This window comes from Lepisosteus platostomus, chromosome 12, assembly GCF_059453375.1.
Source record: "Lepisosteus platostomus isolate fLepPlt1 chromosome 12, fLepPlt1.hap1, whole genome shotgun sequence".
In the NCBI taxonomy this organism is placed as follows: domain Eukaryota; kingdom Metazoa; phylum Chordata; class Actinopteri; order Semionotiformes; family Lepisosteidae; genus Lepisosteus; species Lepisosteus platostomus.
In genome coordinates this window covers 37,352,951-37,369,087 of record NC_142622.1, presented here as the reverse complement: position 1 = coordinate 37,369,087, position 16,137 = coordinate 37,352,951, and the positions used below count along the sequence as shown (strand labels likewise).

At 35.6% G+C, this 16,137-nt stretch overlaps 1 protein-coding gene across 3 annotated transcripts in view; it reads left to right on the top strand.

The window, feature by feature from the left end:
• khdrbs3 (KH domain containing, RNA binding, signal transduction associated 3) overlaps nucleotides 1-16,137 on the top strand; it is a 147,310-nt gene that overhangs the window by 82,446 nt on the left and 48,727 nt on the right. For all 3 annotated transcript variants that reach the window (XR_015925760.1, XM_088601848.1, XM_088601846.1), the window contains exon 3: nucleotides 13,052-13,168. Coding sequence is in view for 2 of the 3 variants with exons in the window: in XM_088601848.1 (XP_088457974.1) it covers nucleotides 13,052-13,168 (117 nt within the window). In the remaining variant the exon portion in view is untranslated. The remainder of the gene's footprint in view (nucleotides 1-13,051; nucleotides 13,169-16,137) is intronic.

The following is a 16,137-nucleotide window of genomic DNA, read 5'->3' as shown; positions in this document are numbered from 1 at the left end:
CAGGGTGCCAGATCATCACAGGACACACTCAGACACGTTATTCAGTTGTTGTCAGATATAATTTGTTTAAAATCTTTCCTTCTTCCTGATAAGAGGAAACTTTCAGGTACTTTAAAAGGTCATATACCATGGACCAAAATGTGCAGCAAAATTTTTGGTAATCCCTTTTATTGTGATTGTGACAGAGGAGCCTGTCATGAGGTACAGGTAGCACAGGAAATACACTATTCATACACCTTCCATTGAGCAGTTGCTAGATAAGTTCCTGAGGGTGCACACTCAGGGCTTGACTAGTAACTGCTATTACTTAATCTCATATACATTCACATACTTAAACACAGGTAAGAGTAAGTACTGTGGTGTGAATAGAGAGCACTCTTAAAGTGGATGACACTCACTGTTTGTTTGGTGTAGATACTTCCAGAGTGGGTCAGTCTATAGAGGCCTCAGAAGGACAAACCTAACCCCACTTCTCAAGGGGTATTTATGGAGGTGGGAAAAACCACATGCATGTGAAGAGAGGGAAATGTTATTGTTTTTTATTGTTTATTTTCTGTATTGTTTATTTGAGCCAGGATCAAAAGAACTGTGTTATTAAGATATGTGATGTTCTTTGGTTAGAAAGGAATTAATTATGAATGTATAATTTGTGAATTGGAGAAATGGTTTGTTCCAGAGGGGGAGGGGCTTACATGCTATTTAAGATGCCTCCTCACCATAAGAGGGAGTTGTTGTTGGTGCTTGGTGAGTCAGGTAGTGTGACTTAAATCAGAGAGAAAGTAATAAGAAAAGGAAGCTTTGTCTTTATTTAAATAATAATTTTTGTTCCTTTTTGGGTTTTTGTTTTTCTGGTGTGGGGGATGGGGAGCACTGTAAATAAACTGTACTTATTTTAATTGAGTGCTTTGCGGTGGAGCTATTCTTTTATAAAACGGACCTATTTTGCCCTTTTCTCAGGCCATTTTGTGCATTTTGTATGGGACTTCAGACGAAAAACATGTGAACTAACGATTGTAATAGGTTTAGTAAATATAGTTTATGTACATAGTTTAATTTATTAACAGACTAAGTAAAATGAATAAATTAGTGTCCTACCATGTGATGTCTGAAGTCTCATGCTGGGAAAGTCATGACCTGTATTTGCAATTGTTAGGTCTTTCTAACGAGGGAAAATGTGTTAAATCCTTCAAGGTGTTGGTTTATCTCTACTCTTGTGCACTATCTAAATTTGATGTGAGATATTTCCTCCATTTAATAATTTGCCTTAGTTATTATGCTTATACTTTTTTTTTTTTACATAGTTTATGAAAATAGAGACATGAAAACCATGACACCAACACAAAGTTAAATTCCACAAGCCAACATATTCTTCATGTAATGAATAAGGACATACAGTATAAAGTCAGTAAATAAATTGGATGTATTGCTGTTTAACTGCATTGAGTACTCTGTTATGTCATGCTGTGTTGAGCTGTCAGGCAGAACGTTCTAATGACAGTGAAAGATATCCATGGTCAAAGCAATGGCTGCAGGCTCTAAAGCACTTTGTGCTTTTGTGCTTTGACCCTTTGTGTTTTGACCTCCTAGTGTTTATAATTCAAAAACTGCAAGTATTATGTTTTTAAGATCCGAATAAGGATTAATGCCAACCTCCTTATGTGGTTTATGTTGGCTGTCCTTGTGCTTCATTATCTTTCCTATTTTATGAGAGAATGAAACTATAGGAAGAGAAGACACATGCTTAATAATAAACTATAACCAAGAACATATTTGGAGCCATAAACCCTTACACTTGATAGTACACATAATGTTTCATTTTGTTTTAAATCACAAATAAAATCACAAATCACAAAAACTCATGTTCTTTTTTTTTCTTTTCCTTTTTATTACAGTCTAATTGCTGGTGTTTTGACAGTATTACTATTTATTTAGTGTTTTTCATTATTGATATTTTCAGATCAGTCAAATCTACCCAACGTGTCAAGCTATCAAGCTGTTAAAAGTTTGGAATTATAGAATAATGCCTGACAAAAGATCTGAGTGCAGAAAGCATTACAAAGCCAGTCGCCAAATGTAATGTCATCAGGAAGCTTTTAGAAATAACAGAGTCTTACAATTATAGACATTTACAGCTGCACTTTGACAGAAACAAATAATATACTGTTTGTAGCTTCAACACATAACCAAAGGAACACAGTTCCAATTTGCTAGATGTGACAGGGTGAAATAGCAAGACTGATCCCCAGCTCACTAAATACTGTGCTGAATCAGAGGTGTCATTTATATAAATTCCCTTCTAAGGGTAAGACATTGCCTTTGGGCATTTGGCAATGAACTGGCACTATCATTTGACTTTTTTCTTCTTATTCAGAAGGGTAGGGTTCTGAAATTAAATATGTTTTTGTAAATGTAAATACATTGCACTGCCATGCTGAAGTGAATGTGATCAATTCTACTACAACTTACAAAAATACCTGTTTCCATCTTTGTGTGTTGTTTCAAAATAATAAATCTAAAAAAAAAATATTGAATGTTCAACCTGTGTACCAGAGCTGACATTTTCAATACTTTTGCAATAACGTTACGTGATTGTACTGTCACACTTCTCATAGAACATGGTATAATTTTTGTCCATTATAAAAAACAATATCCAATAAGATAAGATCACTTTATTAGCCCTATACAATTTCTTGCATTAGGAATTTGTCTTTTCACATACCCCAGCTTACTCTCCATGACACACACAGACTGGGAGAGAAGCTTGGGGTCAGAGTGCAGGTTCAGCCATCATACAGCACCCCTGGAACAGTAGGGGTTAAGGGCCTTGCTTGGGGGCCCAGCAGAGTAGGATTCCTCCGCCAGCCACAGGATTTGAACCAGCAACCTTCCAGTCACAGGTGCAGCTCCTTAGCCACAGAGCCACTGCTCCGCCCGATAGTTACTGATCCTACTTTCATTTTCTTTCATTAACAGCCCAATTAACCAAATCAAGCTTTGAATACTGTTGATTTTCCTGAAGTTTTCCGTGTTTAAATTTTTAAATTTATTTAATTAGAATTATTATGGAAGTTACACAGATAGTTGTGATTCTTTTAAAATACTGACAAAAAATGTTAAAGTCTCTGTATAACCAAACAAAGCACAAGATAAGTACAACACATGCTGTAGGAGATGAGATTTTTTTTTATATGTAAACCAATACATTTAAATAAGGCTGAAATATTTATGATAAATATGAACATTAAAGTAAAACACAGATCCATGCATGAAAGGTTTGCTTGAAAAGAAAGAAGATTACACTCTTACCTGATTTTTCTCTACAAAATCTTTTGTGTTTCAAACAGAAAGCATTAATTTAAAGCAATCAAGCTGCACAAAACACATTCAAGTTGCTGAATGAAAACAAGTAAAAGCTTTTTAGATTACACAGTAAAGTGCATCAACACAGCTGTTAGGTAGGTCTTGTAGGCAGGTAAAATTTGGAAATGTGAATAGTAAGTCGATAGGCCTTTTGAGGAAAGGCATGTTCTCAAAATCCAATCTGATGTTGTTTTGTTATTTATTCAGAGAAGCATGAGAAACACTGAACAATGCAAAGGACTTAAGCTTATTCACTCTCTCTTCCTTTCACAAAAATCTATTTCTATTGATTAACTGTAAGAAGTTCTACAGTATACAGCCTGAGAACTACAGTCAGTTGTTAGCACTCTGCTGAATAGCTTTCCAAAGAAAATTAAATTTGTTTTACTTATTTCAATTTATTAGTTTGAATTTTAAAAATGTGTTCAAACTAATTTTACATCTTTTTATTAAATGCATTTTACAATTACACACATACAGTACTGTACATTCAAGTGTATTTGTGATGTTCCATTTTGTAATATTTGTATTATAGATATGTTTTTATATGATACATAAACTGTTACATTTTGTATTAAATATTAATCAAAATCTGAATGTTCAAACAAAGACTTCTAAGGAAAAAATATGCTATAGTAAATGTCACTAAAGCTTAAGAGAAAAACTGAAATAGGTTGATTGCAGAAGAGTCAGAGCCATTAGCTCCATATCTGGCGGAAGCAGCTTTGACTGCAATTTTGTACACTACCTTTTGCTGTCTCAGGTTGTTTGTAGATTTCTTATTGACAGCAGTTTTCAACTCTTTTCACACATTCACAATAAGATTCAAAAGAGGACTTTGACTTGGCCACTCAAGGACATTGGGTTATTGTCCTACAGTCCCTACCAGATTTTATTTCCAGTTTATTAAGACTTGTCAGCACTTTGTTCCATCAATATTCCTAGCGGTTATTACTTACTCCCTTGTACCTACTGATGAGAAGCACAACTATACCATAGTGCTACCACCAACATGCTTAACAGCAGGGATTTTGTTAACTGAGTGATTCACGATGTTGGGATTGCATCAGATGTAAGGCTTTACAATAATCTTTTTAATTGTATGATCACAAAACCTCTAACCACATGTTTGCATTATCACTTACAGTTACAAGTCACATACTTTGTTACAAACGTCATGTAGGATTTCGGATGGGTTTTCCAATATGACATACATGCCAACATTGTTGAGCGACTGGAATATCCTCTTTTTCAATATCTGGAATATTTTTTTGTAAGCTGGATACCTTTTCATACATAACTGCTTTTGTAATATGTAAAATAGACCTATAACTATTCATCTCTTGTTTTTCTCCTACATTTTGAGGGGGAAATAGTGTTATATCTCATAGCGAATAATGAGTTTGATTCGGTGATTTTAGTCCCTAGGAATTTAACCTTGAAGTCACTTTTGGGATTACTCCTTTGTCAGTGCTGCACGTACATCGACATACACTGTAGTGTGAAAAAGATCAGTGGTATCAGCACTGATCCCTGTGGGACTCCAATCCCCGGAATGCCCAAACCAGAAACAGTTTCGGACTATTTCTTGTCACTCAATCCATCTCAATCTAATTCCCCACCCTGCTCTCTCTTTTGTTTTTGATGCTGACATAATGGATATTTATAATTTAACCATTGTCTAAAAAGTGTGAAAATAGAGGAATTCAATTTTAATGGAATTATTGCTTTTATCAAATGGCTTGATTTTTATCAATTCCTATGATGAACATGAATTCAGTATAATGACTATTGCCATTAATTATCATTGAGTAAACCTTTTATTCTCAGATGTCAAACAAGACTGGATATCATGAAACAAAAAAAATATCGTAATTGTAATGAATTTTACAGACATAGCAACATCTTTTTTTAAATACGGACTCGTTGTGTCCTATTCTAGAAATGTAATGTTAAAAAATATTTTTAGTTTCTCCAAATGCACATTTGTTACATAAAACAATTAGTGTTAAATAAAGAAATACCGTACATCAGGAGTACTGGAAGCATTTCTTGGTTTGTATGTTCTGTATTCTATAGTTCTCTATATATTGACTTTTTTGTCTATATAAAATGTCAGATTGTTTTGCATCAAATAACTGCTTGATTTCTCAAAATTTGTGTTAAGGCTTATTTGATTCTTTATTGGTATTTTGCTGTACTCCTGTGGTATTTTGTAAATAAATTAAGTCTGACCTTTTCCTGATAATTTAAATTCTCTGGTACTTTATATTTGTTTTTTATTTAATGAGAAAGTGTACATAACCTTGTCACGCAAATCATCTGCTTAATCTGTTGTTAATGAGAGTCGTTGGACTGACAAGTGATGCACATTTTCAGCACAGCTTATTAACATAAGATCAGTGAAATGCCATTAATTCATCTTAACTAATTAGCACAATACTAACCAGTTCTTGCCTGTTCATTACAGGTATCTTGCTTGAACATTAAGGATGGTACAGTACCTTCTATTTTCATAGCATTGCATAGTTGAGTTGAAGATATTTTATGAAATGAACACAAGATCAAATTTTTTCTGATTCTTAAATAATAAAACATATATCATTGTGCATTCTCTCTGATAGTATTTTTCAGCATTCTTGCCTGTATAGTAGCTTATTCTAGAGCCCAGTGCCTTTAATTTATTCTACATATTTAGATTGTAGCTTACATTTGAATTTTACAATGTGTACCATTATTGAAACCCTGTATGTCTCATGAAACAGTATGAAGACAAATGATAAATGTATCATTTTGTGACTTATTAAATTGTCTTATGGAGCCATTCTGGATTTCTTAAACATTTGCCTTGTACTTGACTTGTAATAGCCTTGCTAGTTAAAGCTGGGCAAAGAAAATCAAATTTTAAAGACTACATAAGAGATATAATTAAACAGGAAGGCTGTAATGTGTCCGTAAGGCTGTACTAAATGATGAAATAATTGGCATTCTGCTGATGAATACTATTTGAGGTGCAAATGATTCTACAGTGCCTATGAAGAAAAGGAAATGCACATTGACCAAATGGTGTGTGATAGTGTCGGTAGGGATAGGAGGCTGCCTGAGCACCGGCAGAGCGCGTGTTGTCTTCTGTGCGGTGTGCTGGCGTGTAGTTGTCTGCAGAGGTTTCGGTTCTCTGGTACAGGAGAGAAATCTTTCTCAGGTCTGAGAAGTTAGTTTGTGTTGCCGTTGAGGGGAACACATTCGGTTCTACCGTGAACCCCGTCTGCGGGTGCTTGAGGATCTTTAAAGCGCAGCCTTGATTAGCCTCCGGTGTGGTACTGTAGCTGCGCATTCCCGTGCGCCATGGAGGGGGGAGTGCAGTGGGAGGTGGGGTCCACCGTCACAGGTGTTAAAGAAGAATTTGCTTAGAGGCATACAATGTTAAGACTCACAGCTCTCTGTGGTTGTGAGGTACTGTATGGTAAGAAATTGGTCAATCTGGTGCAGTGGTTTGAAAGAAATGAAGTTAGAGCACACCTAGCTTATAATAAAGTCGGCCAAGTAAATACATAACAAGCACAGCCAGGAAAGGTAAACGGTATCTGAGAAAACCTTCTATGGATTTTCTGAAATGCTGACTAATTACTAGAAATTTGTAAATTACAAAAGCAAACAAATTGTATTTAACCAGCTCCCAATGTTCTAAAGACCGTAAAAACATTCATCCCCATGCCTAGTGTGCTCTGGATCTCCTTCTTTTACATTCTATTCCAGGAAATGGAGAAATGTAAAACAGTAGGGGAATGTATTTGACTGAAGCTTGGAATGAATCAGATTATTTCCTACTAGAATATGATAAGCTTTATTTGTTAGCTGTTACCAAGTCTGTCTATGGTGTAAGACTATAAAAGATGTACAGTACCTTTGTCATATGATCAGGTTTTCACATTCCCTGAATGCTAAAGAATGCTGGGGCAGCCAACCCTTGAAGCTAAGGCTTGTGAAATATTATGCATTGATGATACATAAGTGATGTTTAGGTGCTGCTAGCAGACAACCTCCTATTGTGTATTTTTTTGCATGAAATTTAACAAATTTAACAAAAATACCTTACAGCATTAGTTTAATTTTCAGCTTTAAATATATTATTTGTATCTACTGTATATACAAATTGTTCAGGAACAAATGCTGTAAAGGAGAAATCTTTATAATGCTCTAACAATATCTTCAATCTTCTGTTGACATTTTATATACTGCTTTCCCTGGTAAATGCAAACACCACAATGTTTTATTGAAACATTTTCTAAAATACAGTTTCAGAATTTGAATAAAAAACACAACAATGCTTGATTAAATAAATGTCAATAGTTTTTTAAGTATTCTGTTTATCAACATGTTGATGCTCTCAATTTGTAGCAAATTTTAATTGAAATGATTAAAATAATGCCATGACTTGCTGTTAAGGATTGCTCGGTTGATGGCTTAATGAGGAGACTATATCAGCATCTTGGAGCTGAAAGACTCAAATACAGGTCACAAGTTTTGTACGTGGGCCCTGTTAATAATACACTCATCATTGAATGAATATCTGATATGGTTATGAAAGCAGAATAAAAACCATTGTTACAACTTTATAATTAAATTATTTTAATGGAAAAGTGCTCTGCATATTTTTAGAGTTGCACTGCTGTAACCTGAGGGAATTTAAACTCATTAAAAATGTTTCTGTGTTACTTTTTCAAACACACACTTAAAAAGTAATCAATGACATCTTTGTGTGTTTTTAATTTTTATATTTTTTAAATTTAAAATTTTAAGTTCTTTGTTTTTGCCAGATTGTAACAATTGATGAATTAATGCTCAACCTGGGTTACAGACTCCAGATAGAGGAAATCATTTCTACTCATGGTTAACCAGTTAATTAAGTTAATTAATTAACTGTGTCCAGTTAGCATGTAGCTCTTTTAGAATCAACTGTGGAAGAAAGTATAGGGCTTGAATATCTGAGAGTTCATACAGCAGCATTCTTGCTGTAAACATTTACAGAAAGCCTTTTTCTTTATATTTCATTGAGTTATAGCATCGTTGTAGCATGATTAAAACTGATGACCAACTCCTGCTACTAACATGATTTAAAATAAAGCATCACTTTTGCATGTGTAAACTCATAGCATGTTATCACACGTTGTCATAAATGTTCTTTTTTACAAAGAGCCAATGAAGAGTGCAACGTGGAAGCATAAACTGTAACATTTTGTCACAAAAGCCGGAAAGTCGGTTCTGACTCCCATGAAGTGTGTTGTTAAAGACCCTATGTGGGATGGTATAATCAGGAAGTGACTGGAGAAGGACATCAGGGAAGACATGGCGAGGAATAGATGGGATGATGGACAGGGGGGTGGTGAAGACTGTGATCCAGTGCATGGGGGGAGCGCAGGCGAATGAGTCCAAAAGGAAGTCCAAAGGGGGAAATCAGTGCGCAGTCCAAGGTCCAAGTGCCAGGAGATCCATCAGAGATGCAGGGAACAGGGAAGTAGGAAGACGAAAGGTTAAAACCATAACGGGACAAGGCGCTCCGAGCTCTGGACTCAGTAGGTCAGGACGTCTGGGGAAAAAGGCTTGCCCTCAGACTACTCCTGAGCCCAGTGGATAGACGGGTCTTCAGACTTCTGTCTTCCAAAGCTGAGCCCAGAACTACGGAGACGCCGGGCTTAAATAGGGAAACGGGGATAGGGAACTCAACGAAAAAAGGTAAGAGTGCCCTCTAGAGGAGGAATGATGATCATGACACATTTTAGAGGATATGCTAATCTCGCATTGCATCATAATTAGAGGTACAAATATGTGGTTTAAATTTTCAGTATATCACATTTATAATGACTTGTTATCTAGATTCTAAATGCTTGTTCACCATATATTCTCATTAATTGCAACAGTCATAAAGGAGTGTGTAACACCGTTGTTTCAATGTACTGTACTGTATGTATTTTTAAGTTTTTTTTTCTGTTTGTCCCATTCTTTCATCTTCAGCTAGTGTTTTTTTTTTGCCTGTGCTGCTGCTTACCCCTGTAAAATAGAAAACCATTTCAGTCTCTGAACTCTTGGAGAAGTATAAAAGTAAGCCAAGATTTTAATAATACATTCTCAACCTGAGAAAAAAAACATGTTTGATGTTCTTTCTGCAAGATGAAGAGGAAAATATAGTTAATAAATCTCTTTTATATTAATCTTCATTAAAGTTGTGCTCATCATCGATATCAAAACATTTTCACTTGACTAAATAGTCATGTTTAGTCAATATGTTGGTTTTAAAACCAATTTACATTATACTGTATATTGCCACATTTTCTTTCCTTTTAGGATTTATTGATATGTGATGAAAGTATTTGAAATCCTCAAGGGCACTGACAAAGTAAAAGAAGTAGACTTTTTCAGAGTAAACAGTGAAACACAAACCAGAGGACAGAAGTGGATACTTCATTGACGTGCACATAAAACTGAAAACAGGAGGCAGGGTTGTAGGATAGAACAACATACCCAGTCATGTAGATTCAACTAATACCCTGGAATCCTTCAAGAAACAGCTGGATGAAATTCTTGACATCGTCTTGTTTGTAGCCATTCTTATGTTCTTAATTTGAACTCACAAATTTTAACTGTGTAAATCTGAAAAAGCTCTTACAGACTAGTTTTCAAGAAATAATAATTATATTTTTTAATATACTGTATGTAATGATGCACATAATACCAACAGTTCTTCTTCCTCTTCTCCTTATTTTCTGGAGGATTTTAGATTTAAAGTTTTGGGTACAGTTTCAAAATAATGAAATTTAGACTTTCTAAATAACAATTTCTGGAAGACCTTCTTGAAACCCTATATTACTGTTACTCTATGGTTAGTGACAAACAAAATAAATAGTTGCAAAGGAACAAGTAATAGGTTTATTCCATGCTGAAAAGTGTAGAAAGAAAACACAATGCTTCGGCCATGGAGCCTTCTACCTCATACCCGAAGAAGGCTCCATGGCCAAAACATTGTGTTTTCTTTCTTCTCTTTTCAGCATGGAATAAACCTATTGTTCCTTTGCAGCCTATGCATGCTGACGCAGCTACCCACCTAAAATACATATTTTTTTATTGATAATATAACAATAACATAATAACAACAATAACATTTTAAAGTTTTAATTCACTTGGTTACGAATTGCTTTTTTATTAGTGGCCAGTTTAATGTCAGGCATACAGTACTAGACATATTTTTATAAGCAATCTTTAACTCAAATTGCTCTGAAATAGCACACATGAAATGTGCAACAACAGAAAAGAGAAAGAAGAATGCCCAACAAATTGACAGTAAAAGCAAGAGTAAGATTTTATTATACGTTATAACCTTTAGTGAAAATGTGGGTTTTAAGCGATTTTTACAAATGTCAGTTCCACAGTCTTTAATGGATTTGGGCAATGATTTGTATAGATATGGTACTGCACATGAGGCACTTCTCTGGCACATTTTGTGGAGCATCTTCTTTAGTAAGAAGGCCAGAATCAAATTAAGAGATGGAGTATACTCATGCAATAAATCCCTAAAATACCCTGTAGCTGGACCAAAGATTGCCTTATAAATGGGCAAGAGAACCCTATTGTCTATAATAAATTTCACAGGGAGCCATTGCAATTTACAGAGATTGGGTGTTAGCTGCTGATGCAGAGTACTTTTAGTTGACTTTTAGTTGACTCATGATCCACAGAAATACCTGGAACACTTAAAGCCTATTTAGTACCTTCAAAGATACCCCAATTAGCAAATAATTACAGTACTCTAACCTGCAGTTTTATTACATTTTAACAGAAATCAGAGGTGATATTACTGCTTTGTGCATTACTATCTACTGTATTTGGGAATTTCTACTGGAAATACACTTACCCTGCAGAATTGTTGTTAACAGATATGAACATGCTATTCAATGTCACCTGTTTTTATCTCTATTACTTTCACTATTGTCACAAATAATATTTTTAAATTATTTTAAAATAATGTAAATTCAGGATTCTTATTTTTGGTTCCCTCTCCTACTTTCTGTTTTCTCATTTCTTTTCTTTTTGTTTGTTCATGTTACATAAACCACAAATACCAATGAGGAGCACAGCTATCGACTTTGGTGCTTTTACTGTTTCTTTTTTTTTTTTGCTGTGCAACAGCAAACTTTTCTTTTAAAATTTTAAAAAAGCTCCTTACACAGATTAGTATTACACCCTCTTGTTTTTCATATCAAGCATTCTTTTGAAATGGTTATACTGTAGTTACACAGTTGTTTAAGACTAAAGAGGGCTACAAGCATTCTAATAAAAAGCTGCTAACAGATATTGTGCTTAACTAGTTGTATCTCACCCAAGAATTACTCATTCAATGCAGTGGTTTGCAATAGCTGCAAAAGGGGCAGCACAGTAGTGCATTTGCCCCTCTGTTTTAATAAAGAAACAGAAATTGAGTTTTTGTGTCAAGATTACTATTGAATGTAAGGAAGTAAAGATTTCCTTTGGAAAAATTGAAAAGAACAAAACCTAATTACAAAGTGCCCTTAGTGTTCAGATCCTAAAAGCAACTGTTACCACTCACCACTTGCCCTGCAGCCTGCTGGCTAACAGCCCTAAAGCTTGTTATTCCATGTTCCTGAGCTCAAGGATATGCTATCTGCAGGAAATCTTATTAACCGAGCTGCAAAGAAACAGACAGAGCAGGCACAGGTGAGACCTAAAATAATAAAGCATGTTTCTTTGTGTGGCTGCTAATTAACAGCTAGCAGTGCTCTCCCAGGCAGGGGTATAAGCCCAACAGGAGCACTGCAGAGCAAAACAATTTCTTTCTTCTCTGTGGCTGTCTCTTTTTAGCTTTTTCTTGCTCCAATCTTTGCTCCTTGAGTTTTCTGATAAGTTACTAAAAATCAGTATATGTATGAATGAGCTTGACACAAAAGGTTACTAAATGGTTTTCATTTCTATTTAAAACAAGGCTCCTGGTCTGTCCCAAAGGCAATACTCTAACCCATGTCCTCAACTTCAGCAAGCACTAACTTTAATGCTCTTCATTTTAGGAAAGACGGAAACCAGCTTCAGCGAGCATGCCCTACAATTCCATCCCAATTTGCAAAGCTTTTGATTTGATTGCCATTTGTGCATTAATGGATTCAAACCGAGCCTAATCATAATAGCACAATGATGGTGCATATCGATTAAATATCTGCATTTCTACAAGGCTAAGAAAAAGTCACTATGGATCTTTCATTTGATATGAAATTGAAATAATGTTTAAAATATTATATTTATATTGTTCTAATTACTTAACTCCATTATACATACATCACAGATAATTTTGTCATTAATAACTTACTTTGAACAATATAAAGTGAATGCACCTACACCAACCGGCCATGTTGCTGAAGCTGGACTATTTCAAGAAGTGGCTGGAGGAGATGCTTAGATTGATAACCTGCTAAAAACAAATGCCCCCTCTTGTGTATTAATTCTAACGATGTTTAGAATTTACGATGGCCCTTGATTACTAAAAATTCAGTTTTCATTATGATATACATTAGCTGTTTTTGCAGTTTTAAGCAGTCCCCTTTCACTATATTTTTTGTACGGTGCTTTTATTGATGTGGACTAAAGATTTATTTGCACCGTTCTTGTATCGTGTGTTTTTTTTTTTCAGTTTAACTTTGTCGGAAAACTCCTTGGGCCACGTGGAAACTCCTTAAAAAGGCTGCAGGAAGACACTCTCACAAAGATGTCGATTCTTGGAAAAGGTTCCATGAGAGACAAAGAAAAGGTGAGCATCAGAAGCTATCTCACCGTTACCGACTCAAGAACCTCTCATGTTGTTAACAGATCACTTTTAGTTGTTATACATGCATGGGCTGACTATGCAGAGCTTATGGAGGAACAAGCCATCTGTGACACAACTTGTCTTTTATGCTGGTCTTTCACCAGCAACTTGTAGCCATACCAGTTTCAGGTATCACTTTTTCCTACATTTGATACATCTCTTCAATAGTCTTTAATGATAGATGTCAGAAACCCTGGTAAAAGAAAATGTTCCATAAAAAACTGTTTTAGAAGTCAGTGACAGTTTTCTTGAAAACTTACAATAGTATCACTGAATGGTTGAAGTGACAGAGGTGATATATTTCTTGAAAAGTGCTTAATCAATTTTCACATAAAATTTTCACATAAAATATACATTTCACTTCCAATAAATAAATTAAGTTGAAGTATCCTTTATATATGTTGCTTCCTATAAATACCTAGACAAATCAAATAACCTTTTCAAGACCCATTTTCACAAAAAAGTTTTTATATTGGTGCATAGAAACATGAATAACATCTATATAATACAGTGCTCTGATATTGCTAAGGTAACATTTTTTATGTATTATATTGGGACATAAACAAATCACAATTAGTTGGGTTTATGTTTTTGTAATAAAATGTATTTTAAACATTTAAAATACTGGTAGAAGCAGCTTGAAAACAGATGGATGGACTGTACATTACTTCTATTGTGAGAACTAAACCTAAGTGCTCAACATCCAATTCTCTGCAAAGCAAACACACATATTTCTACCCACAATATTTGCTTTTAATCATAAGACATTAATTTTCCATGTTTAGTTTGATCAAATATTAAACATTCAACTTTTAGTCTGCTTTTTTTTAGTTTGCTTTTGGATGAGGATCTATACAATTGATACAATAAAAATAACATTTAGAGGTTACTTCCATGCTGAAAAGTAAAAAGAAAAAAAACACAATGTTTCAAGCTGTGCAGCCTTCTTCAGATGTGTGAGAACGCTCCACAGCTGAAATGTTTTTACTTTTTAGGTTGGAATTAACTTCTACTAGTTCCTTTACAGTTTGTACACTGACATAGTTCCCTATTCTAAACTCACAAACAATAATGTGTACAACTGTGTTTCCATATGAAAGATGACAAGACCACTTACGCTTGAAAACAAGTTATCCCAGCAGGTTTGAATGTGCATGTGACCAACATGATTGTCTACTTTGTCCTGAGCTCATGGGAGCATATTACTTGTGCGTAGTAACTTAAACCTACCTGGCTTTTGCAAAAAGAGTAAAATATTAAGATGCACCATATGATTTAATTTCTTTGATCAAAGTGCATGACACCTGAAAGAAAAATTACACCACTGTGGTCCTGGGTTCAATTCCTGACCTGGGGTGCTATCTGCATGGTGTTTTGTATGCTCTTCCTGTGTTTGTGTGTTTTTCCTTCAGGTGCTCTGGCTTCTGGTTTCGTTTCACAGTTCAAAGACATAATTGTAGTTTAACTAACCTGTGGGGAATTGACCTGGGTGTGTTTGTGTCTGTGTTTGTCCTGCAATGAACTGGTGTCCCATCCAGGGTGTGTCCTGCCTTGTGCTGTGATAGGCTCAGCATCTCCTGCAGCCCTGAATTGGATGAAGCAGTTAGAAAATGGATGGATGGAGATCACCGGACCCCATGTTATTGTAAAGGGAGCTGGTCCAGCGTAGTTCAGGACCCTATGCAGACGGTATAATCCGGAAGTAAGTGGAGTAGGACAATGGGGAGGAGATGACAAGGATCAGGGCAGGTTGACAGGGACGGGGAATAAAAACAGGATGACGAGGCCAGGAGCTCTGAGGCCCCGGATTCAGTTGAGCCCCGGACTCAGATCAGGACGCCGTGATGAACCCTATGCCATTGGGTCTCTCCTGGACCTGCTGGTAGGCAGGCTTCCGGGCGTCCATCTCCCAATGCTGAGCCCAGAGTAGCGAGAGTGCCAGGCTTAAATAAGGAGGGGCAGGACTGGGGGCAGGTGCACATAATTAGCAAAATAAGAAAGAGCCAGAGCGCCCTTAAGAGGAGGGATTACAATCGTGTCAGTTATAACAAAATGGATATTTACAAACTTAATCCATGTCTAGGATTGCTTGCTGTATTAAAATCATGATCAGAAAAAAAAACAGATATCTGAAATTTGATTAAAGAAAATTCCCTTGGGCTCTATAGTGAATATTCCTTAGTTCATGGGTACTTGGGATACTGAAACATGCATGCCCTATGAGTACTGAAGAAACATTAAAATGTCAGAGTCCGGGTGTTGGTGAAAGAAGAGCTGTTTATTCATAAGCATACGGGAGATCAGCTTGCAAAAGCTAGTTTCGCCGAAAGATGTTGCTCAGCGCTTTTTATACACAGTAACAGACAAACTTCATACCTTTAACATACGTAGATTACCTAATCCCTAAAACGAATCATTCGTTTTTTTAGCCAAGCTTGGGTAGCGGAAAACAACTCCTTATTAAGACTTTCGTTATTGCTTACATTTGCAAAACAAGACATTTGGCTTCCCTTTTCACTATATTTAAGATATGGGCTGTACTTTTCCACTGACCTATAGATGCCCCCTGGTACGTTTCCACTTGCCAGGGTTATAAGCAGTTAGGAAATTAAAAGATAAGCAGTTTGTTAGTTTTTATAAAATTGATAACATTCCTTCCGTACTAAAGCCACTCACAAATCCTCCAGGTTGGAATTCTCTGAAGCATTTGTCATATTACTGCAGAAAGGGTGCAGTTCAAGGCCACTGTTTGTCACCTGCTGTGAGTATTTACATTTTTGGTGTGAACCACCTACCTTGCAGGTATGAACTGGCATTTAGTAATTTCTGTATTCTTCAGACCACGTTGGTGTCACTGTTTAATTTATGGCTAACGGATCAAGTGGAAAGGTGTCTTATATTGTAGCACAATT